At 38.9% G+C, this 26,431-nt stretch overlaps 1 protein-coding gene across 1 annotated transcript in view; it reads right to left on the minus strand.

The window, feature by feature from the left end:
* Positions 1 to 26,431, minus strand: part of DOCK5 (dedicator of cytokinesis 5) — a gene marked incomplete in the record, with an annotated part of 3,482,443 nt that overhangs the window by 1,475,724 nt on the left and 1,980,288 nt on the right. Inside the window, 1 exon segment of the mRNA XM_044083155.1 lies at positions 25,620 to 25,726. Within this exon segment, the coding sequence (XP_043939090.1) occupies positions 25,620 to 25,726 (107 nt within the window).

Below are 26,431 nucleotides of genomic sequence, written 5' to 3' on the forward strand. Positions count from 1 at the left end.
GTATGTTTTCGTACAGGGCATTAGTGTATGATTCGGCGGTCATGCAGCTGTTCTCCAATTGTATGGGTGCCATGAAGTTAGCCACCTTTGTTTTTAGGAGCACAAAGTTAGCTTTGGAGAAATTTTTCATGGTGGTTACCTTTGCAGGGGAGGTGGGAGGGACGTGGATTTCCAAGGTGATTAGTTTGTGGTCGGATCTAACCAGGGAGGAGTTGACTATTGGTATAGAGCAACGGTTGCCCATTTTAGTAATGACCAGGTCAAGGATGTTACTACCTCTAGTGGGGGTAAGAATGAGCTGGTCCACATTCAGCTGTTTATGATGTTTCAACAATCCTCTACTGTTAATGCCTTTTGTTACAAAAACACTCAGAAGTACGGCTCTCGGCCCAGAGAGCTCGGATCCGAAAAGGGATCTGACAAACTCGAGGGCATGGCAGGCATCGAAGTAGCAACTACTATTGGCGCCGACTCCCCGGCTCCGAAACCTGATAATGGATTGGAGAAGGAGCTATGGGGGCAAAAAAATGGGGCCGAGCTCCCCCCCCAGAGGGGGGGGGGGGGCAGGAGCACTCCCATCTGCATTTGGGCCTGCAGGAAGCGACGCATCATCAGGTCCATGTCAGCGTCTGAAAGGCTTTGTGTTGACCTGGATGAGGCTGCCAAAGCTAGCCGGGAAGGCCACCGCAACGACCTCGAAGATGGCTGGGGCTCCTCCGGCGAGAAATGTGGGGAACGGAGCCGAGAGGGGGAAGACCCGGAAATCTTCATGGTAGAAGAGAGCTGCTTAGCTGGCGGGGCCGATGGAGCAGTCGGCCCGCCGCTTGTGGCTCCTATGCTTCTCTCTATCCCTCTCTCTTTCTCCCTCTCTCTTTCTCTCTCTCTCTTCTCCTTTCTCTTTGCCTCTTTCTCTCCCTGGGGAAGAGTGGAAGGTTGAGTCCCAGCCAGTGGAGATAAAACAGATGGATGAACAGCCAGAGCCACTGAGGGAGAGGAGGAAGAAGCAGAGTCTGCGGGCAAAAGACCCGCCAGGATCAGCTTGTTCCTCCTATCCCTGACAGCCCGGGGGTTAAAGGCTGCGCAGATCTGGCAGCCCGATGACAAGTGCTCTACCCCCAGGCAAAGAACGTACTGAGTGTGGCCATCAGCTGGAGAGAGCTTATGGCCACACTCAGAGCCTTTAGAAAAAATGGCCTTAGGGCCTTCGGCCATACCAAAACCCACAACACACACACAGACGCACAAGAATAAGGGGAAGGGTAAAAAATTTTAAATTTATCTAAGCTAATGGGTTTAAACTAAATACAAACACACACCTTTTCTAATTTTACACAAAGTGAAGAATTTGACAGTAACTTCCTACCTAACCACCAGGAGCTCGTAACTTGTGCTTGTTAAAGCCACGGCAAACGAGATCTGGGGGTTGGAAGGAGGTAGCAGGGTATTATGGGTAAGGGGAGGAGCTAGGAGCTCGGATCTTTAGCTTGGAAAGCTGTCGGCTCGGATCCAGGTCGGATCCGATAACCACAGGTTGCTGATCAAATTAAGTTAACTACTTCAGATCTTGAGTTGGTCCGTCACTTCTTTTAAGTATAAGATGCCCTTTTTTTCCTCTACATACTCTTTATACCTCTGTGCCGCCAATGTTCAAACCTCTGTGACTGGTCCGCAATTGTTCCCTATTAAGAGTGAAAACAGTTAGTGCCCATTCAGTCCTTGACAAAAGAGGTGGTGGCCACCAGCATCCATTCATTCTCTTAGCTGACAGTACATGATGGCAGGGCCATCAGCAAGGCAACCCCAAGGATATTTCACAAACGTAGCTTTAACACCTCCCCTTGTGGTGATGTAAGCACCTGTACCCCAAAGAGGCTTTCAATTCTTTGCTACATGTGCATGCACAGTTCCACATATATTCACACAGGGGCTACTGACACTAGCTAGGGGTGTTTCAGGTGCAGTCTTCCTGCCTTAGCCAGTACCCACAAATATCATGGAATGAGAGCCATCAAACCAGCCCCCTCAGTCAGATGTGTCTGCAAAAATATACTTTTGTCCCTTCCAACTTGGCTATTCAACACCCAAGCTGCTAATCGACCTTCAGTCATTTAGTCTGCAGACATGTCTCTCTGTCTCTCTCTCTGCACCCAAGACTTGGGTTTACTTCAGTAGATATCTTAAGGCTTGCATTTTCCTGTCTTACAATATACTACCCAACCTTAGCTTCTGTTCCTCCTCCCCTCCATTCTCTTCCACTGTCTAACTTAATAAACATCTACCCCTCTGTCTCCATCCTCAACCACTTCATTCCCTTACTACTCCTTCTGTACCTATACTGTATATAACCTCTTAGGAATTATGAACACTGTATTCCTTTCATGACACTGTACCTAAGTTTTTGCGGTATGATTTCGGACATTGTACCCAACTGCTTTCTGTATGACTTATTGTAAATGTTTTCTGCGGTATGATTTCTGACATTGTACCCAACTGTTTTCTGCATGATTTATTGTAAATGTTCTGCATTTGTTTAGCTGCAAATGAAAATGTCTTACTGATTGTAAGTAAAATGTAAATACTGACTGCGGAGCTTTTCTCCTCGGGTCTCCACTGATAACGAGCTAAATGCTCAGTTGGACTAACCCGGTTAACAAATGTAAAAAAAAAAAATATATTCATCTGTTTACTATGAAAATGTCGAACGCTAAACGGTCAAATGTGAACTGGTTGAAATCACTATCTGCAGGAATTAAAAAGTTGAAACTGTGTTAGTCGAAACTCAATGTCGAATTGCACAGCCCCCCTGCAAAATAGTAGAGATGGGCTAATTGTTTTTCAATTAAAAGATTTTCGACATTATTATTCATTTTCAATGTTTTTGACTTTTCGACATTATATTTCAACCAAATGACCATTAGACCTTATTGCATTCGACATTTCCATAGTAAACTTAGAGATATATATATATATATATATATATATACACACACACACACACACACATACGTGTGTGTGTGTGTGTGTGTACACATCTTTTATTTTTTATTTTTCTGGCCTGCTGCAAGTGACAGCTCCCTGAACTCTGACATCCTCATGTGACCCATACTAGAAGGGTCTCACTTCTAAGTAGCCTATACTCATGGAAGACTTCAATCTCAATATGCAGGCTGCAAGAGGTGTAAGGCACCAGGATCCAAGAGTGAAATGGAGCTGAATGTGCATGTCGACATCATTGTCAGGATGAGTGGCCAATGTGGAGTAGCCTAAATGTGTAACCCACCACTGGGTCCTAAGCCCACATCTGCTCTGACCTCCCATTCTTTCGTAGCTTGGTGTCTTCTTTCTGAAGTCTTGGTTTCCACTCTAAGGATGTCCAGTATGCCCCCCCCCCAAAAGATTCCAATGCCTGTGCTATCAAGTCTCCAAGTTGCAAATCGAGATTTGCCAACTAGGCCATGGTCAGAACTTTATCCCTCCAATTCACTGATGCAGGTGCTCATATTGCTCATAGGTTTTAAAATCTCCGTAACCCTGACCACTAAGTCACTGTACCTAGTGTGCACCAGTGTACACCTCTATGTTGCTGTAACTGTCTTCACTGACTTACCCACAGGAGAAGCTGGAACTAAGCATCTGCCTAGTGCACTTGTTTGGTAAACCAACTACATACATTTGCCCATAGTGATCACATTTTACAAGCCCAAACACATGCACATCTATTTATCAAACTACAGTATGCAAAGACAACAAGCTATGTAACAGAACTGTGTGACAGAATACAGTTACAAAATCCTTTAGAACACAGCAATTTGAATCAGTGCTGCACCCATGTGTCTCAATACAGTGAAACAGCACAATGGTGTTACATTTGCAGCAGTAAGCCATGTGGGATAATGTACTATACCTTTGCTCTCTTTATACACTGCCCAGTGTTAAGAAATGTAAGCTATGCTGTCTTCAAGAAAACAGAAATCAGTAAAATGGGAAGCCCATTACAAATCTCTCCTAATTTCTGCTTCTGCGTTTCATTTTCATTGTCTAGCTCTCAGGTGAATTAAACATTTAACAATAGCATTTTCTCACTTTGCATATAGTGGGTCTTAAACAAGGAATACTTCATGTTTCTGCATAAAAATAGAGGGGATTTTTTTTCTACTGGGAAAAGTTCACTACCTTCATAGAGCTCTCAGTAATGTGACACTATGTAGGGTCTACATTACAAAGCCAAACTCAGAGGAGTTTGAACGTTGTAATATCAAACTGTAAGGTTCGAAACCCAATAATAACGAAAACACAGAACAGAAAAAAAAAAAAACAGAACAGCGATTTTTTTTTCACAGGGAAAAAAAATCACTGTTCCGTGACAAAAAAAAAAAAACACTTACACTTTAAACAAACTAAAGTGAGGGGCTTTGCCCACCCCTTACTTAAATATACCAACTCTGGGAGCACACCACAGTGGAGTAAATAGGAAAGCCTCAAAAATGGCCCATCAATTTTTTTCCCTGGGGAAAAAAAAATCTTTGTGCTGTGGCTTCACTATTTTCGTATTTCGGACTTTTGGGTTGGATATTACAACATTCAAACTTCTACAAGTTCAACGTAATATAGACCCCCCCACTATGTATGGTGTGTGGACATAACACTACCATACTTTGGGTACTGCTCACCACTAGGTGGCAAACTAGCCATCAGACTACAGTACAGAGTCGACTATCCAAACTAATTGGGACCAAGGGTAGTTCTGATAAACTGTTCAGATAATCAAGCATACACTGAACCAGGTAAAAAACTTCTTAAATCTTGTTTTCCCTGCATATAGGGAATACGCTTTTCAACCGTTCAGCGATTCTAATGGACAACAAAATATTTTTCACATACAAGCAGGCTACAAGCTCAAAAAACACGCATAAGCGAATATGTACAACGTTTACATATTCAGACTTCATGTTTTTTCTTATTCAAAAACTTTGGAAGGCTGTGTTCAGATAACTGACATTTTGGATAATCAACGTTCGTATATTCGACTCTCTACTTGTACAAGAGACTACCATTTTGGAACAGTGTCTTATCAGACACCACGATTACTCTAACAGAGATGGCAGTACAGACAGAAGAAAGACTCCATCCCAAAGGAATAAGCTTAAAGCTGAAGTGTTTTGTGATGGATCTGCACAGCAAGATATACTGTATAAAACAGTCTCATCTTCAATTCCACAGCAAATGAATCATAGCTATTCTTTTTCATTTGGAGTCCACAGAAATTTTGTATTGTCTGCTAATTTCCATGGCCTTAAAAAAAACATTCATAAATCAATTCATACAGCCTGCAAAGTAGGACTTGGAGCTACTGGCATTTTTTTCCCTCAAAAGTAAGAGGAGTCTAGACTTTCAAAATGGGCCATGCATTTCCGGCAAAATCACATGACATGTAGCAATTTCTTAAAACTCTTTTAGAATATTTTTACTCCATTGTAATCCACTTATAAAAAATATATGCAAATAAAAAGGGCATCTAAGGTGGCTGAGGTAACCTTTCTTCTTGCCAAACCTATCCAAGACATGACTTGCTATTTCAATAGGAAAGGCGCTACTGGCAGGTACCAGTTTTGATCTCCAGTTGTCTTCTGAAAAATGACCGTAGGATCAGCCACCAGGGTGATTTCTTTACTATTTAAAATTTTCTTCTACCTGGTACAATTGGTCATGTTTCTTGGACACTAATGACCAAGTCAGGCTTTAATCTCAGGGTTGTGGGTTCAAGCCCTACATTGGGCGAGTCTCTCTGGGCAGGAGGGTTTGGCATAATGGTTAAGGTCTTCACCTCAAAATTCAAGGCACAGGATTTCCTATACTGTGCCGAAGATATAGCAAACCTACAATTCAACAAATTCGACTCCAACTTTACTCCTCTATCCCCCTCAAACTTCCCTCAGGAAATATCATCAAATGTAATCCCCCCCCCACATCCTTACTGCTCTCTCTAAGGCCAACAACACTGAACCAATGGGGCCAGACAATATCCCAAGACACATTCTAAATAGCATGAAGCATGACGTATCAGGCCCTTTGGAATTCCTATTTAACTGTATCCTCCAAAGAGACTTCTTGCCTCATGAATGGAGAACAGCAACAGTAATCCCTCTGCAAAAAGGTGGGCCATCCACAGATTCCAGAAACTAAGTCTCAATAGTCTCATATGCTAACCATGGAAAGAATTATACACTGAAATGATCTAGAATGATATAGGAAACCAGACAATGGACCCAACCCAATTAGGTTTCATCAAAGGCAGGTCATGCCTACTCAACCTGGTGGACTTTTTTGAGATGGTCACCAAAGCAATGTATGATGGCAAAACAGTTCACACTGCCTACCTTGACCTGGCCAAGGTATATGACAATACCCCCACTCAGGAATTGTTGATAAGGGTTTATACCTAACTTTCTGAGTTTATGTCACCTGGACAGTCAGCTGGCTCACAGAAAAGACCCAGGAAGTTAGAATTGGGGAGTCCACCTCTACAAAGAGGCCAGTCACAAGAGGAGTTCCCTCAGGGATTGGTCCTAGGAATGCTTCTTTTTGGCATTTACTCCTCTGAAATCAAGGCCAATATCAATGGCCACTGGCTGACTAAATTTGCAGATTATTACAAATCAGGAGCAGTCACAGAATTCCCCACTGACACAAATGTTCTCCAGGAAGGGCTGACACAGACAAATAACTGGTGTCAGAGCCATGGACTAACACTAAATGCCAAGAAATGCAGAACAATATCCTTTGAGAAATCATCCACCCCAATAACTACAATACTGACAACACACCCTGAGAGTTGACTCCTTAGTTGGGGACTTCAGGACACAGACAGTAATCTAGCCAATGACCATTGCATGTCTACAGTAGTGAGAAATTTTTTTTTATGTTGTGCAACTTACAAGCACAGGTATGGCATCTAGGTCGAAAGAAGTCATTGTTCCACTGTGTATTCAGCATTCATCAGACCCATCATTGAGTACAATGCCCTATTTGGTATAAACCTAACCAGGTACATCCAACAATTGGAATGTCCATAGAGGCTCCTCACAAATAAATAATACAGGGCATTAAGTAACATGTTCTATGCAGACCATATCTCTGTAGTCGGTCTCTTACAGGCTTTTAAGGGAGATCTATACTTGGCATACAAGACACTGTCAGACCCTGTCCTGATGGACCTCCTGCACATCCACAAAACAAACAGCCCCAGAATTACACTTTCTAAAGTCTTAAACCTTGTCTGCGATATAAACGGCGTCTGCTGGACAGAAAGGGATGTATCCCAGAGACTACCCCTTCTATGGAACAGGCTCCCCATCCATGTGAAGCAGAGTTCCATCCTAACCCAATTCAAGTGTAACATGGCTAACAGGATGGAGAACAGAAAATTCATCCATGGCATGGCACCTACAGCTCTAATGGACAGAGGAATCCTGTAAATGAATAATCTCCCAGGCCAGTTCTTGTAAATGTTTCATCTCCCAAGCCCCTGCTTACACGTACCAAGGGTAGGAGAACTTGTCAGATATTTGGGATGCATGGCTAGACTAAAAAGGCCCATGTGGTAGCTAGCCTACTAAACACCTATGAACCTATCAACATCAGCAGCATGCTCACATATAATAAAGGGTCGCCACAAAGTCAACCACAAGCTATTTAATACATTTAATGCCATGAGTGAAAAATGTAATGTCTGAGTAATTGATAACACTATTTTCAATCCCAATGACTGCACATTGTAACCCTGTCTTTATCCACCCTTGTGAATTAGTTGCCATTCTGATGCTAGGATCCATGACATCACAAGTGCTCTAAAGTCATCCTCACCAAACAAAAATGATTACAACCTACTGCTAGTGCTTGTGGATGTGAATGACATAAGGAACATAACCCTGAGGGGGACACTGAGATACTTGATGGATCTCACAATGCATGTGTCCAATGCAGGTAAGACACTGGTCCTGAGTGGAATCTTTACTTAGCTGATCAAGATACCTACATACAAAGAAAAGTTGTCTGGCTTTATCAACCGGCTTAGTAGTTGGTGTCATTATAGGGGATTCCAATATGTGTCAAGCACGGCATGAGATGACAGACAGTCCCACTCACTTTGCCAAAAATGGCCTGCACCTCTCGTTCAGTGGCTTATACACACTGGTTAAAGTCCTTGCTGCACCTAAAGAACCTTTTTAGGCATAGTGTAGCTAACTAACATCTTCATGCCAGGTATCACTTGTAGCTATTTCCAGTACTAAATCAGACTATATCAAGGTGGCTCTTCTCAATGTTAGGAGTGTTGACAACCAACTGCCACATCTTAAAGATCTCTACCAACTTGAATACAAACATGTTTGTGCAGTTACGGAGACCAAGTTTCAATATAAAGAGTACTCCCTTTATACCCTGGTTTAATGCCCAACATACATTTCAACCCTGGTAACCACAAAGAAATGCTGTAGGTAAAACAACTCTTCTTGAAACCGCAGCACCTTTTTATGGTGTTCACCATCATATACTAATAGACTCATGGGAAATTTTGACCAAGTTAGATACTGTTCCTTTTGATGCAAATAATAAATTCATCACCATAGATGTGAAAGATCTTTTTACTGTGATCCCCCACCATACAGGTTTAGCCTGGTGTGAAGAAATTTTAATAGGTTTGGAACTTTTAAGAGAGATTGACTTTAGACTGATCCTGTAAAATACGGAACTTATTTTGGATAATAATTGTATCTATTTTCAGAGTGAATATAAACAGTTAGATGGGGTAGCAATAGGCGCAGCTTGTGCCCCAATATTTGCCAATCTAGTTCTCCTGTATTGGGAAACACACTATGTATTTAAGAATGAGTATTATGGACATATCCCATCCATGCATATTATCGCTATTTGGATGACATTTTTATTTTGTGGCAGGGTCCTGAAGATCAAGTCGCTGATTTCATTCAATATCTTGAACCTACCACTAATTTCTTGTCCTTTACTAGCACACTGGAAAATCTATCCATTGCATACCTGGATGTGCTTATTATAAAGGACATTGAGAACAATCACTGTGTCCCAAATTTATAGAAAAAAAATATTTTTCAAAGTCATATTCACATTTTAAAAGTAATCATCCCTATTTTCAGAAAAAGAACATCATGAAGGACGAAATGGTTAGGGCAGCCCTTATGACTTCTGAAAAAAGGAGCTTTGTTACATGAGTTTGAATTTATTCAGAATTTGTTTACAGCTAGGGAATATCCTATATCACTTACTGAAACTATCAAGAGAGAAATTACTTAAAACATGGGTACCAAATACTACCCGTTAATCAGGGGCAAAGGTGATAGTCTAAGTACTTTAACTGTGACCACAATGAGACCAAATACCAAGGACAATGGTGATTTGACTACTTCAGATAACTGTGTGTTAAGTTTAAAACCAAGACTTACCACAAACTTAAAAAATCATTCTTAAATAGTGGGATATGTTTGCAATGATGCCCAATTAGTTGAGAGTTTTTCAGAACACCTTTAAAGTTAGTTATAGAGAGTGGCAAACCTAAAAAATGTATTGGAGAATGTAGCTAGGTTTAACAACAGTAATCAGAACAAAAACAAAGGTACTTTTAAATGTGGCAATTGTCTACAGTGCTGGATGTTGGTTAAAAATAGTAATTCTTTTTTTACCCAGTTTGAATAAATTTATTCCTTCTGATGGGCATTACAATTGCGCATCTAAACGAGTTATATACATGGCACACTGCTCAATTAGTTACATATTCTACATAGGGGAAACTGAAAGATGCCTAAGACAAAGAATATATGAACATTCATACAATATAAAACAGAGGCAAAGACACCAATGCACTGTTCAGATTAGTTTGTCCATCAGCTAAATTTAAGTTTTGGATTTTAGAAAAGATTAAGCTCCTAGAAAGAGGTGGAGATTAGGAAACTAATTTAGAATATCAAGAAATGATTTAAAATATTTTTTGAAGCTTGTGTCAGTCCAGGGTTAAATGACTGCCTTTCTATAGTTCCAGCCCTAAAAATGATGGCCAACATATTATAATTTCTGTCCTTTACTATTCTTTGTCACACAATCCCTTTTGTTATTGTTATTAATTTATTACTTTAATTTGTAACTGGATAAAAAAAAGTCTGTTAAAAAGTCTGGTGTAATTTTGTGATTTTAAAACACAGTGTATATTTTACTTAAAAAAAGAGAGTTTCATCTTAAAACAAAGTGTTATATCATTGCAAGGTATCTCTTTAAAAGTTTTAGCATGTTAAATAAGCTGTTTTAACCAATCACTATTAAGTGTACAGTATTTAAACTTTGTAAGTTATTTTATTATTCTGAGGAAGTTTCTGTGGATGAAACAAAAGTGCTTAATTTTTATTGTGGAACTTTTGTGCAATTAAAACTTTTTATACCTTTTTAGTGTGTCCAGATACTATTCTTTGGGCTACGGACCTTCAGTGGCTTTTGTCCTGCAGTGCTGCAGTTTCAAGGAGATATATTTCAACCATAATGGAAACTGTAGTGGAATTTTCATATTTATGTAAGACATCATCATCTTTAGCCAAATTCCCAGGGACTCAAACTGAATTTAAATGACCTCCAACAAACCCTGCAGAAGACAAAGTATGCAATTATGGTTTGCTACAGGACGCCCTCTGTGCTTCCTGAAGACCATGTAAGATTCTCAAGTGTACTTGAGCTACCCGTTACAAAAACACTTTTACAATGGGAGATTTCAAATACTCTTCAATAAACTTGAGCACCTTTTCCTCCAGTCAATATGCCCACACATTCTTAGATTTAATAAAAATTCACTAGAACTGATGGTTAAACTAAAATAGGTCATTCTTGGGACTTAATCCTAACTAAACTAGGGGACATACTATTCCTGGGACTTAATCCTAGTAAATATAGCCCCTATGTGCACCACCCTTGGCTGAGTCTGACCATACAATTGACACCTTTTCTTGCAAAATCTCCAAGACTCTCCTGCAGTCAATTATGGTGAATACAAGGATTTAAAGCAGATAAATCTAAAACTCTATGATGAACAGCCCAAATTCACTTCTAGCATCACTAGTCCCAACACTAACACAGCTACTGTTTATACAAAGGAGCTCCATTCCCACACAGATCCTTATCTAGACTTGGCCATCCCTCCTAAAGATAAATATAAGGGAAGTTTAATAACAACCACTCCGGTGTTTTTGCTGCTTAAATAAAACATAAGAAAAATACACTTCTTAAATTGTATACGAGATATAAAATTTGTCATATTAAAGACTGCATCAAGAATATCAGTAAAAAATGAAAAGCTACCATCAGGCCTAGTAAAGCAAATTGTGAACTTAAAACAGCTTCAGCAGCAAAGTACAGTTGTGTGAACTTTCCATAACCATTAATGCTTACTTTTCACTACAGTATTCATTACAAATGGGATACTCTGCCAAGGTTAGCCTTATGGCCAAGCCAGCATACCAATGTCTTAGCCCTTTCGAAGTGCAGAATGCCAGACATATATCCTACATCCAAGGTGTAAGGTAACCAAGTGATATACAAGCATCAAATCCTTAGAACCTAATTGTCCCAGGAAAACGAAAGCAATTCAAGAGGAATAAAAAAAGATATTACATGTAGATCCAGAAAGACAAAGAAAGGCCCTTCAGCTAGAGGTCAAAAAAATGGAAAGGGAGAAAGAGGGAGGGACAGAATACTGTAACAGTGAAAAGTAGGACATCAATTGTTAGGTTAAGTTCTCTTACAACTGTACTACGGCCTTTCTTATCACTGCTGCAGTATTTCATACAAAAGGGAGAGTAGTAAAGCTACAACAGAAATTGGGAAAAAAAGGAAGCAACAAAAGAGCCAAAAAACACTTAGTGGATGGACTTGGCAAATCCTGCTCTAGAGCTAAAAACAACATCCAAGTTGTAGTGTTTAATAAAAGTATGCAAAGAGCACCAAGCAGCTGCTTCCAAAACGAGTTTAGCAAGAGGACCATTGGAAAAAGCTCCAGAAAAGGCCACCCCCCAAAAAAAGGACTATGAACAAAAACAGGAAGCTACTTGCCATAAAATAATAACAAAAAGAAATGGCTTTAGAGATCCAAGAGGAGGTAGTTTTCTTAGAAACAGCTAAGCCCAATTTCTTGTCATGAGAAGAATCAAAAAGTTGCTCAGATTTCCCAATATCACTATTATCTAAACGATATCTGAGCTGTCATTCAAATCCAAAGAATGAAGAAACCTTTCACTGCTATTTTGAGGGGAGGGAAAATTGAGGGAGGATGACTTGTCTAACACAAAGACAAGTTATTGGCCACTTCTGCATGAAACATTGATTACAGAGGTGGTGAAATTGCCATCATATATTTGAGATTCCTATGATTTTTTGGGTAAAATACAAGGAATAAAGTGGACCAAGGATATGTTTTTTATTACAGCGGATGTGGTTAGTTTATATACAAACATCACACATCATTTGGGTTTGAAAGCTGTACAACATTTCTTGAAGGATACACCTAGGACTCAATATATTATGGAATTATTATACTTCTGTTTAACCAATAATATTTTTGAATTTGATGGATTGTTATATAAACAAAATGTAGAAACAGCTATGGGAGTGGAATTTGCCCCAGTTTATGCAAATTTATTTATGGGACTGTTTGAGATTGAACACATTTATAGAAGTCAGTTTTTCAATAGACATGTGCTTCTATATTTTCGCTTTATAGATGATTTGATTTTCATCTGTAAGGACGGAAAAAAATTGGCTAATGAATTTGTTGAGTATTTAAATAACAATTACAAAATTGAATTTGATGGGGTACAGATAGGTGTGGAAATCAATTATTTGGATATTTTTTTGAAAGGACAAGTAGGTAGGAAGATTCACACTACGATACATAGGAAGTTTAATCAGATGAATAGGGTGTTACATGCCACTAGCTGTCATCCAGAACACACTTTAAAGTCCATACCTTATGGAGAAATGTTGAGAATTAAAAGATTATGTAGTGATGTCAAAGAGGCAAAAAATGAAACTAAAAAAATTGTGTATAACTTTATAGAGAGAGGTTACAATTCAGATGAAGTTAAATCAAGTTATGTAAAATTATATGGAGAAGGTTACGAAGGAATATCTAGTAAGAGAATTATTAAGAATAGTAAGTTTGAAATAATAAACTGAAAGAAAGAAAGTTCCAAAATGTTTTTTGTTACTAAATATACTGTTTTTTCCAATGAAATGAATGAGATAGTAAAAAGTTTTTGGAAACAAATCAGAAGAGAAGCGTCTTCACTAATAGATGTTGAGCTTTGTGTCTCCTATCGGAGGGGACGTAGTTTAAAAGATTTTTTAGTCCGGGGTAGATATAAAAGACCAATACAAAAGATAGGAAATGTTATTACTAAGAAGGGAACATTTCCTTGTGGAAAATGTGCAATATGTCAGTATATAACAAACGAGGCAGAAAAAATAGGAGATAGAAGTTTTAACACCATGGGCTTATATTCCTGTTTGAGTAGGGGAGTAATTTATTTGATTAAATGTTCATGTGGTAAAAATTATATAGGGGAGACTAAAAGAAGTTTAGCAGAGAGAATAAAGGAACACATTAGGGATGTTAAAAACAAAAAAAAATGTTAAGCCCAGTAGCAGAACATTTCCATTTAGTACATGGGGGGATTATTAAATAAATGAAAGTTACAGTTTTAGAACAAATAGAAAATCAGTATGGTAATGAAAATTTGTTAAAATACATTTTAAGGAAAAAAGAAGCTATTCTTATTATGAAATATGAAACTCTACAGCCCAGGGGGCTTAACAAAGAGTGTAATTGGCAGGGTTTTATATGTTGACTGTTTTATTAGTAATTATGAATAAGTTTTATTTAATTGTTTAATTGATTTATTGGAAATGTTAAGAGAGTATATAATGTGGATGTATTAATGGACAAAGTTTTTTTACTCTGTAAAGGCAACAGCCGAGGCGTTGGAGACGAGATTACAAGGTTTTATCAATAAATTCATTTGGGTGGAAAGTAGAGCTGTTTTTCACTGGTCTTTCTTGTGGTTAAAACAATAGACAGATTGGTCCTAACACACACACACACACACACACACACACACACACACACACACACACACACACACAAACACACACACACTCTGAAAAACTGGAAAAGGAGGAGCTGCCATATGAGTGAAGTTCAGAGACTCTCTTGGAGAAGTCAGAACCACTAACAAGAGAGCCTTCTAGGTGCATGATTTCAACGCAGAATAATATGCTAGTTCAAAAGGTGGCAGAATTAACTTCTCATGTACAAAATTAAGGTCCCAGGAAGAAGTAATTAGCTTTTTGGAGGCCCAGTACACGAATGCTTTCCAAAAATGGATTAACCTTAAATGTACAGGAAAATGGTGAATCCCAAAGCAGATAAGCAGGAATGGTTGAAAGGTGAGCCTTAACAGAGGAGTATGCTAGACTAAAATTGAGCAACATACACAAACAACAACAGGAATACACATTGAGAGGATCCTGTTCATGGGCTGTGACACCTAACAGAAAATCTCTTTTATTTAGCAACATGATTTTCTAGTAGTGGGTTTTCTGGCTTCCTGCAAAACCCAAAGCATATCCTGAGAAAACTGGTGCTGAAAAGGAATCATAACTATCACCCAGAGAGCCAACTGTACTGTGAGAAGATGAAGATGAAGGATAGAGCCCTTGTCCTGTGTGAGATGATCCATCCTGTGAAAAAAACTTGTGATGATTGTCCATGGACAAGTGAAATAGAAGGGGAAACCAATGCTGTCTGGGCCAAAAGGGAGTCAGCAACAAGACTTTGGGCCTGTCCCACATGATGTTGTGTAGGACCTTGGAAATAGGAAGAGGGGGATAAGCATACTGCATCATCCCTTTCTAAGGAAAAAACATGCTGTCTTCTTTCCAAGCCAGAGGACTTGGCACTCTGGAATAGAATTTGGGAAGTTGCCTGTTCAGAGGGGAGGCAAAAAGATCTGCTTGAGAAGTACTTCACTGAAGGATGAAGCATCCGCTTGTGAGGATCTGTTCTGGACCTGCTCAGATCGTCTGCCACCAGATTGTATTCTGAGGGAATATAAACTACCTGAAGAGTCATGAGATGACGGATACAAAAATCCCAATCAGTGAGTGCTAATCTGTAAAAAAATGGTAAGAATGTGTAAGCCCCCACGTGCCACATGACAATGGTTTTGGCTATCAAAATCTTGAGACTACCTGTAATCAAGGAAGAATATAGTGCCTGAAGTGCTAAAATCAAAGCTCTCATTTCCTTGATGATGACAGGGTCTTTCACCAGATGAGGAGACCAGAAACCCTGGACCCTGATGTTTTTGGAAAAATCCCCCCGACACTGGTTTGAAGCATCTGTAAACAGCTCCAGTGGGGGAAGGATCCTGAAAAGGCAGGACTGGATTTAGAAATATCTGATGAATCCACCACAGGAACGTCTATATGAGGGAAGGCACGAGATGTACAGGAAAGCACAGAGGGTGACAATACTTCAGTAATACTGACTTGAGATGCCACTGAAACTTCTGCCTATGGGTCTGGCCAAATTAAACATTGGAATGGTGGAAACCATAAGCCGCAGGGCTCAAAGAAATTCTCTTGCAACTCCACCTGTAAAGGAAGAGGAAAATGGAAGAATGTAGTCAAGGAGAAGACCTTGGCAGGATGAAGCTAAGCTGTCATTGATAGGGTCTGGCTCCTGCATCCCAAGAAAATTTGGTCCTGAGAAGGGGAGTCAGAATAAACTTCTTGAGAGAGAGTGAAACTCACACTGTGAAGGAGAAGCACGACAAACTTAAGATCCTGCAGAAGCTGCTGCTGAGAGGGAGCTTTAACAAGAAGGTCATCCAGATGGGGAAAAATGTGAACCCTATGGAGTCTATAATCAGGGTGATACTTTTTAAATGAAAACTCTAGGTGCTGTAAGAAAGACCAAAAGGTAAAGCAGTTAACTAATAAAGTGAAGAAGATACAACCAATTGTAAAAACATCCTGGAGAAAGGGTGAACAGGAAATCTGGAGATAGGTAGGCCTTCAGGTCCATAGACATCAGGTAGGCATTGGGAAGCAGGGGGAAATTGGGACTGGAGAGACAACTTTCTGAAATAGGAACTTTTTGAAAGGTGTTGAGAAAGGAAAGATCTAGAATAGGTCTCTAAGAACCCTCCTCCCTAGAGTCCAAAATCATTCTGAGTAGAATCCTTTTCCCCCTTTAGGACAGAGGGACTGGCTAAATTGTCCCTTGAACTAAAAGGTCCTGAAGAAAAGGAAGAAAAATAAGGCAGTACGCAAGGAGGAGGATGAGGTATCCTTGAAACAGGAGGAATACATTTCCAAACCATGAAATGACAGTTATGGATGATTAAAGGATCCCAAGAGTCTATGGTGATTTGTTGATTAATGAATCTGGCCATGCTGGAGAGACTGATGACTGTCAAACAGAGGCAGATTTGTCTGGGGGGAAAAAAGACTTCTGCCCTCTGGAACCTTGAGCAGGCTTCTCAGCAAACACTCTCTTGGAAGGCCTTTTGCCCTTAAAGGATGTTTATGATGCCTATGCACAAACAGAATCTTAAACAGGTAATTCCTTTGAAACTTGGGGATAAGTGAAAGGAAAATTTAAGGTCCTGCATAACCTTTCCCTTAAATTGTAACATTTTAAGAGTCCCATGGTGGCAGAGCCAGAGAGATTCTGGGTGTCCAAGGGGAAAATCCAACAACTTGGTCTAAGTCAGGAATATCCCCTGATAACCAACCCTGATGCAGCCACCCTAGAAGAGGCATCAGCAGCATCACAGCTGCATTTGATAGAAAGAGAAGCAACCTGTGAAGTAAAACGTAACAAGGAAATGGCAGAGGTTTTAGCTTCAGAGTCGGGCATGTCAGCCAGAGCATCTCCAAATTTAGAAACAAGAGCCAAAGTATACCTGGTCATACAGGTCTGATAATTTACAGCCATGAAGGCAAAGGTGGTAGAGTATGAACCTATTATTGTAGCTTCCCATAGCTCTACTATCCTAATCAGAAGGTAAAAGCTTAGAGGAACTTGGAAGGATTGTAAGCAGAGAGAGACACTACTGCAGGGTTGCAAGGAAGATTCTTGCGCAAGAATTTCTGAGCCTCAGCAAACTTGTAAAACCTTTTTAGATTATTTTAGAAGCAGGAGGTCGAGAATCTGAAGCCTGTGAAACAGAAGGAAAAGTATCAAGGAGGGCTTCCAAAACAGGGGTACTTGCATAAGACCTGGGAAAGTCCATTTGCAAGAAGTCATATCTCTTCTGGATCTCAAACATTTGGGAACTTTCCAACTAAAAATGATCCATTTTAACAATGGTGTCCCCCCCAAAGGACAGCTCTCAATAGGGGAATCAGGGGAAGGAGTACAATCTTTATCAGATCCCAAAGCAAGAGAGGAATGGATCTGGGAAGAATACGCTAGGGACTCTTGTCCAAAATACAGAGGATGTTCCTCCTCAGAGGAATCAGAAACCCTAAATCACTTGGAGAGGCCTGAAATTAAAGCAACAGCTGAAGGTACTGGCAAACCTTGAGGGTGTTTTAAGGCCATGAAGTCCTTAAGATCTGGAGTGAAATCCTGCCACTCTTTATGGGGATCCTTGTGTTCAAGGACTATATGCCTAGCATTTTACTTTTCCTCAAGAGGAACCTCTGCCCTGACAAGCTCAGGAGGTGCTGTACCCTGCCTAACTTAAGTAAGGGAATCAAGTACTTCTTCTCTAAGCAGAGGCCTTTCAGAGGTAATAATCCAAGGCTCCCCATTCTCATCTGCAACACACACATGCACTTAGGACGTGTTGTCAGCCTCCAATGGGGGTCATAACAGAGGGATCAAGTATCAGAAATGGACAGTCTTTTGGCTCTTAATCTGACCTTAAGGAAACAGCCAGTAGAGGCTGAACAGCAGTAGTCTTTAAGTGTATCTTTAGACTTCTTTTTAGTAAGTGGCTAAACTTCCAGCCAGGTTGACTCAGAAGTCATAGTTCCCCGAGTCAACAACTTCAGACAGTGGTTTTCTAAATACCTGCACAGATGACAGATGGCTGTGAAGGGTTCTTGGATACACAGGCCTGGAAAATATACTACATGTGATCGTGGTCAGTACCTAAGAAGAAAAGGTACTTTTCATGTCTGTTCTTAAGGGGAACCTGCCTCCCACACTAACATTTTCCCTGTCTGGATGACATGTAAAACAAGTAACCATGCAAAGAAAAAACAAGTGCCCCCAATGTGGCACTTATCTGACCTAGGTTCATAGTACAGTCAATGTGACAAATGATTTTCAGACTGAATTTAAAAACAGCTTTCAGACTGATGGCATTGAAGTTCTGAGGTTATGGCGCACATACATCAGTTAAGTAATTTACGCCTTGGATGTAAAACATACGTCTGACATACAGCACTTGGAAAGTCATAAGGCTTTTTTATACTGGCCAGATGTACAGCTATATTTATTTACTGACATTTGATTACAGGGAAAGTCAGACTGGGTAGAAGCCCATTTTCAGTGGAGGCCCAAGGAGAAAATCTCCAAATTTTTACAAAATGTTTTAAGAACAATAACTTTACAATCTTCAAAAATAAAACATAATCTGCTGTTTAAATAATTACAATAAATTAGACAATCTAAAAAAAAATTGGTTAAGAATCGATGCAAGGTATATGACAATCATTTAATATTTAGAGAAATTTTAGACCATCTGTAGAGAAATTAAAGGTAAGTTAAGTCTAATACAAACGTATATCACAATATGAAGTGAGAGAAAAACAGGCTTATGGTATATTTAGAGAGCAAGTCAGGGAAGAGAATTAGACAGTAGTAAGGAAGTAAGTGAAGACAGGAGAGTAAGGAGGTATAAGCAATGAATTGACTTGTTTATATTTAGGGATATAGTTTATACTGCTTTTAAGCAGGAACAGAGATAGATTTCAGCTAGGAAGTCTTACAGAGTGGCTCTCAAAGATGGGATGGAGGATCTAGACTTGTTGGATACAGGTAAGGAGTTCCAGGCCTTCACAACCTTGTACGAGTGTACAGGCAATGCCCAGCAAATCTGCTTGGTTTGTAGACAGGAGTTTTTGGTCACTGTACCGTAATGACCGACTGGGAACACAGTTGTGCAGAATGATTTTTTAGTGCTGGACAGGCAGATGGATGTTGGATAATTTTATAGGTGGTGAGAGGCTGCATATATATGTTAGCTGATGTGGCAGTTCTTACCAATTTAGGCTCTTCAGTGCTATACCATGGTGTGTTCTGAAAGGGGTATATCCTGCAAATTTAGCAACTTTGTTATAGCATTGTGCAAGTTTTAATTTTTGTGAAGCCTGGAGGTTAGTAAGGATGGGAGTGCCATAAAGCGGAGAGGAGATTAGTAATGGCAAGTGTAGTTTTAGTTGCGTCGGTGAGAATGTTTTTGGCTCTGTAAAGCATCCCTAGCTTTTGATGAGCTGCTCTTGTGCAATTTTGTATAAGCAGGTCAAATGTTAAGATCATCATCCACTAATCATCCCTAACAGTTTGCTATTAGCAGTAACTTCAATGTTAGGAGGATCTGCAGGATATCCTTTTTGTAAGGAATACTGCAACGTTGATAATATAGGATATTAAATCCTTCTTCAGTTGCATTAAAAAACTAATAACACCAAACAGTGTTCTGAACTTACCTAAAAGAGCAGCACCCATTCAGACCCAGCAGACATAGCAAATATATTAGCAGACAAATTTAGCCGCTTCAGGAGTTAAGGTCTGTACTTTTTTAATTCTATAAATTCCCAAATACCTTTTACACCTCCTAATATCACAACAGAAAATGTACCAAAGGACCTCAAACTAAAAATAATACTTCTATGGGGCCTAATAATTTACCTGGATTGCCTAATAAGTAGCAGCAAACATGGCTTTCTGGAGTCCATCCTTACACTGTTTAACCTAAGCTTAATTACAGGATTTGTCTAAATGTACGGTGAACTGTACTGGTATTGACCTATACAAAGGCAGCCCAACCACTGATCTGAAAAAACTTCATACCCATTAGCCTGACTAGTCTTATTCACAAAGCTATGTAGTGTAGCCCATATGACTTCATCATATATCAAAAACCTTGTCAGGCGTTAAAAGGAAAAAAAAAAAAAACATCTTGCAAGGCCAAAACATCACCACTTTGCTTTGCCAAAAGTATATCCTACCTTCTCAGTTTAATAAAGAATGGATACCTCCTAATGCTAAAGTACAGCTATCAGTAACAAGTAAAAACAGTATTCAAAATGAAACGCTGTACAATGGCCAATGAAGTAAAGTTCTCTTGGAGAATAGGTAGTGTGGTTAAATGATATAAAACTTAAAAGTGCAACATATATAGCAAAAAACTTGCATACATTTCCAGTACTTAAATTAAATACACTTACAAGATATTCACGCTGTGAATGCAGTTATACCATAGCGAAATGATGGCTCCAAAGTTTCTAGTCTTATAATGGCTTCAAAGTATCCAATCTTTTTGGTCTGATATACAATATATATACCAAAAAGATTGGATACTTTGAAGCCATCATAAGACTGGAAACTTTGGAGCCATCATTTCGCTATGGTATAACTGCATTCACAGCGTGAATATCTTGTAAGTGCATTTAATTTAAGTACTGGAAATGTATGCAAGTTTTTTGCTATATATGTTGCACTTTTAAGTTTTACATCATTTAACCACAACACCTATTCTCCAAGAGAACTTTACTTCATTGGCCATTGTTATACAGCGTTTCATTTTGAATACTACCTTCTCAGTTTAGTTAACTTCTGCAAGAAGCTCCACAGATATAGTCCATTCTTCTCACACAGCTTATATGGATCTGGCCAAAGCATCTGCACTATACCCAATGCTGGGATCGTAAATAAGCCAACTGCCTTAAAAGTAGATCGATACATTAAGTGGATACCCAACTGGCTGAAACACAGAACCCACATAACTAAGGGGGCGGGTGCCTTCTCAGAAAGTATGAGGATAATTAGTGGTACGACCCAGGGTTAAGTATTGGGACCCCTCCTTTTTAGCACCTACTTCTCCAATCTCCAGTCCAGGAATTGGGACTTTTGGTTAGCCAGGGCTGGAGACTGCAAAACGGACATTGTTGTCAAATATCCTTCTGATATCCATTTATTATAGCAAGAAATAGCCCTCATGAACAAGTGGTGTATAGAAAAAGGGCTAAAATTAAATGCAAAAAATCACAGTATTGTCATATTTGGTAAACAACTCTCCCAGTCAAATGTACTTTACTGCCAATACTACACAACAAAATGATAATTTAATGAGACGCATTCAAACCTGGGTTGATAATTCACTTTCCTTCTACCACCATATAGCAGTAGTGGTCATAAAATCTTTTTATTTAGTACAACCAATATCCAAAGACACATGATTTAAGTCAAAAGAAATCATCCCACTTTATGCAGCCCATATTAGACCAATTATTAAATACAACACCCTCCTATAGGATGTAGCTTTCTATACATATTAAGCAACAAGACCGACCCCAGAGGTTCCTAAAAAACATTGCAGGTCTAAGGTCCGGACCTATCAGGAAAGGCATGAAGTGCTACCGATTTACTTGGTTTCCCAAAGACTCATGCAAAGTGATCTATGCCTTGCATCTTGCACCATTAGAAACCTAATTCTCCTTGATCTTCTGTATCTTCACAAGTCAAATAGCTCCATCAATACTAGAAATTGAGACTTAAAAATCTGCCAGCACATTAAATGGCTGGAGAGATAAATTTATTACCAAACACCTACCCACCTCAGGAAACAACATCTTCCTGCAAGTTAAACAAAGTAACACCCTAGGATTCCCCAAATTAAACTTGAATTACTAGAAGGATACCCATAAATTTACCCTGGGACTGACCTTCTCTGCCCTTCTTCAGAAGGGGGTAAAGCATAATGGTTGGTATTGGCAAGGCATAAATGGTCTTGTGATTCAACTTCCTTCTATTTTTATTAGCCTATTTTACAAAGAACACAAAGCCATTACACATTATGAAGAACATTTACGAAAGACTTTAAAAAAGGTATAAACTTAGAGAAGTGAAAATTTGAAACACAAATACAACACTTCTACAGTTTTCAGTTTTATATTTTCAGACAAGGAAATGTCACTGCACCCTAAATAAAGTAAAAGCCATGCACAACACATCATCTGACCAATCCCAAGTGAGTGAGAAGTTAGACACAGAACACTACTCTACAGGATTTAATACATGCTTTAGCACCATCGCCAGTAGCACTAAGAAGTTAATTAAAAGGGACGTATGATCTAAATGGCATAATGGACATCAAATACCAGTTGAAAAATTCAATAAAAAGTTTAGACTAACAGGCAGTGATGCCATGATCTGATCCACGGTTTGAAATTGTGCAAAACATAGACAGGTCAGACTTGAGTGCTAGCCTAAACACAGGCTAACAGTCTGTGTATGCAGATTACTGCCAAATACAACACAGATTTGCAATCAGAAATGGAAGCAATGGAAAAGTGTGGTCCTTTTAACATTTTCATTTGTACCTGCCTAGAGAAGAATCTACATTGATTAAAAAAAAAAAAAACAGCTGAGACCATCTTTAACAACTTCTGCTCTGAACAAAATAATGGCTACTCAGGTTATGGGCTTATTATCTCAATGCACAAGATAAGAAAGGAAAAGAAAGGAATGGAAAAAATGGTTACATTTTAAATAATCCAATAATCGCAGCAGAGAAGAGGAAGAATGGCTAGACTTAAAATGGCTCTAGGGCCATTAAACTAGTAACTTCCTATAATCTTATAAATAGGAAAAGACCATACTCCAAAGCTAAGCGTAGAACTTCTACACTCAGCTTTGGAGTTTTGTCGTTTCCAGGTTGTGTATTGTGTTTCCTGTGAATCTTATAAACAGAAATGGCAAAATTGAAGACGTCTTTGTGCATATGTCAGTATAATATGCAGTTCTAACAGCCCTGACCATGAAAGAGAGAGAACAAGACAGAAAAATAAACAATGTCACACCAAGTGGCACAATTTTGAAGAAATAAAGTAGACCTAATAAGTTGACTGTTTCAGCTGATGACAATTACTTATTAAAAGGGACAAGTTTTAATTTTCAAAACACTACAGAAAAATTTTACAAATTTTGCCAATTTAGCGCACACAGGTGTGGTAGAAGAAAACTTAGGGAGACAATTTGGATCCAAGAATAACATGGCAGAGAAAGTTTTAAAATAATATTTTTTTAAAAGAATGTTTACTACATAATATTCGGAGGAAGTCTGAAGAAGCAGTTGAGAAATAACTGTGAAAACGCTTAAGTGCGTGAAATTAAAATTTTTTATATTGCCGTCCACTCAGCGTTGCATTAGTTCATTCTTTTGTGTGTATTAAATCATAATCCATGTTGTTCTTTAAGGATGTCAAAAGTGAAAGGAATACCCTGGAAGCAACAGCAGAACATTATAGCCTAAGAGTACCCAAGTTCCACTAATCAAATTATGTGGGCAACACCACGCAGCCAGAGATTTGTAAATGAATAAACTTTCATCCAAAGAACAAGCTTCAGGAGTTTGAGAGGAAGAGAGACTTTGAAAAGTTTGAAATGAAAACTATATGCAAATTTAAGGAGAGAGGCGAAGGAATGCACTGTCTAGAAGTGACAGTCTGTTCTAATTGAACATCCATGGCATAATATTCACCTTTAAATAACACCGAACCAGAGTTTGTGAAATACATTTAGGGTTCCTTAAGGTAAACATCTGCAACTGGAGACTTACCTTAATGAGACAACACTTATTTTATTTTACAGTATTACTGATTTTACCTACAAGTGTAAATGACAATTGTTTGTTTGTGTCTTTCGGCTTTTCCCGGTTAAGGGTCGTCACAGCGGAACTCCGGTCCGCTAATGATTGGCAGTAGATTTTTACGTACTGGCTTGCCGGGCCTAACACACAACCTTCAGCGAAGGAACGCCCATTCACGCATGTCGCCACACAGAAGACGCTCTAACTGAGAATCGAACGGGCAACGTCTAACTGCGAGGCGACAACGCTACCGCAGCACCACCACAAGTGTAAATGACAATATGCCCACTAATTCTGACCATGAGGCTTTTGACTTGAAGAGCAAAAAGAACAGCTAGAAGAACAACTTATCTAAAATGCTGTATGCTTTGAAGTAAACCAATTATTTTCTTTTCCTGACTAAATGAATGTAGGACAAAAGATAGCATAAATAAAACTATAAACAACTTTACATACAGTTGAAAAAACTTCACATGTACTAGTCAATGTCTAAAAATCTGAAAGTGTTCGACAAAGTGACGGTTTAAAAAAAGTCTGTAAAGTAATCCTCATTTTGAAAGTGTTCAAAAAGTTCTAAGTCTGTTTCTTAAAACTGCCATTTTCAACATTTTTAAAGGCACTATTCATTTTGAAGCTATTACTTCCTAAAATGTCTTCACTGCAGGCAGGAATGCTGTTGGGGAGTGGATGTAATAAGACATCTTAAAATCATTGCCTTAGGGGATGATGTAAAATGATAGCTTAAAATGACTGGCCTTTACAAAGTCTTAAAAGACCTGTTCATAACTTCATTTATAACCTAAGCTCCAAAAACTGTGATTCAGCACTACAGAGCTGTCACCAGTAGCATACTATGACTTTCCCCAATGGACATATGCCCAAATAAAGCTGTTACAGGATGGAATTCTTGTTTTTGCTTTCAGAGGTCAGACATTCCCATAAGGATGAACTGCTGCAATGCACTTAACCAACTACCTGAAAAGGAGCTGTTGACTGTTCAGGTGAATCAATAAAGTAAAGTTAATGACCCCTTGAAATGCACTTTAAAATGATACACAGTATGTCACTGAGGTAGGCCTAAGTTGTTCTGTACCAAAAATATATTTTTAAAATAATGGAAACTGAAAGGATTCATCCCAGTTTTGATAGTTTTCCTTTTTCTACTAGTGAGATCAACAGCATGTGTCTGGCATCTATTCAATCAATTAAATTGTGCTCTTTCCAACTACATATAGCCTCAAATACAGCAGTTAATCAAAAATAAAAAGCTTACCTTAAAATGGCACAACTATTGTGACACCAATTTACTGTGCTCTCGTTATCCTATGACTGCAAATCCACCTCATTAATGAATTTAAAAATATACTCTCTGATACAATACTCATTTATTCCATTCCTACTGCATCATGAATGTGTCAATGTGCATAATTTGATCTGAACATGCCTTAATTACCAAAACCACAGCACTAAAGAGCAAGGGGTATAAAAACAAAATATGAATACATCACCAGGACTGTGTTAGAACACAGTGAGATGTAGCACTACTTGTCTGATTTGTGATACATAAAGGCAAGGATGCATGTGTAATCTGACAGGCTGATAATATCATACTCTCCCCCCTAAAAATAAGATTCAAAGCCCATAAGAAACAACTTAACTCACCAGCTTGCTTGAAAAGGTCACTGTCCACTATTTTTGTCATGCAGCTCAGCTTCTGACGCAGCAGCTGGTTATGGGGCACACTCTCGATGAACTTGGTAAAAAGAACACTAGAACACAGAAAAATTGCTTACACCAATGGAAAACAAAGTATCCACAACACCCACTCAAAAAAAAACATTTTTTAAGAAAAATGAAGCCTACAAAGTAGGGCTCATTAGGAATTCATTTTAAGACAACTGTCAAATTTTTTGACATCTTTTTTTCTGTACTTAAACTAGCAGACCAAACCAGTCTTGCCGACTAAAAGCAAAGCTTCAAGAAGCCACATGAAAATTCTTAATTTTCATGTAAAGCAGACTTTACCAGCTTTCTTAAACTGCATTTTTATCAGCAGCTTTTTCTCACATTTTAACCTGTTCTGATGTTCCTCAAACTTCAGCAGCAATGCAGGAAGACTAATACAATGATCTGTGCTGAAAAACATTTGAAGAGATTTTTGGCGATGCTCTTAACCTAAGCAGTAACCTTAAGCCATGTTAAACTAGTGTAGGTGCAAGTTCTGCTGCAATACCCCAGAGGCAAATCAACAAATGCAACAACACAGTCTTTGTTTCAGCTGAAAGGATGGAGGAAAGCTACCTCTATAATTCACAGCTAGCCCAGAGCAACATTTCTTTACCTTCCAATCAAGACCATCTTTGTGTGTGTCGTACAACATATGATATTTTATAAAGTCCAGCAAAACAGTACAAACATAAGGAGGTAAACAGAACATTCTGAAAAACAATTAAAGGGTCACTCATAACACTGGG

Source organism: Protopterus annectens, chromosome 9.part0 (assembly GCF_019279795.1).
Source record: "Protopterus annectens isolate FY-2018-M chromosome 9.part0, PAN1.0, whole genome shotgun sequence".
Lineage (NCBI taxonomy): Eukaryota > Metazoa > Chordata > Ceratodontiformes > Protopteridae > Protopterus > Protopterus annectens.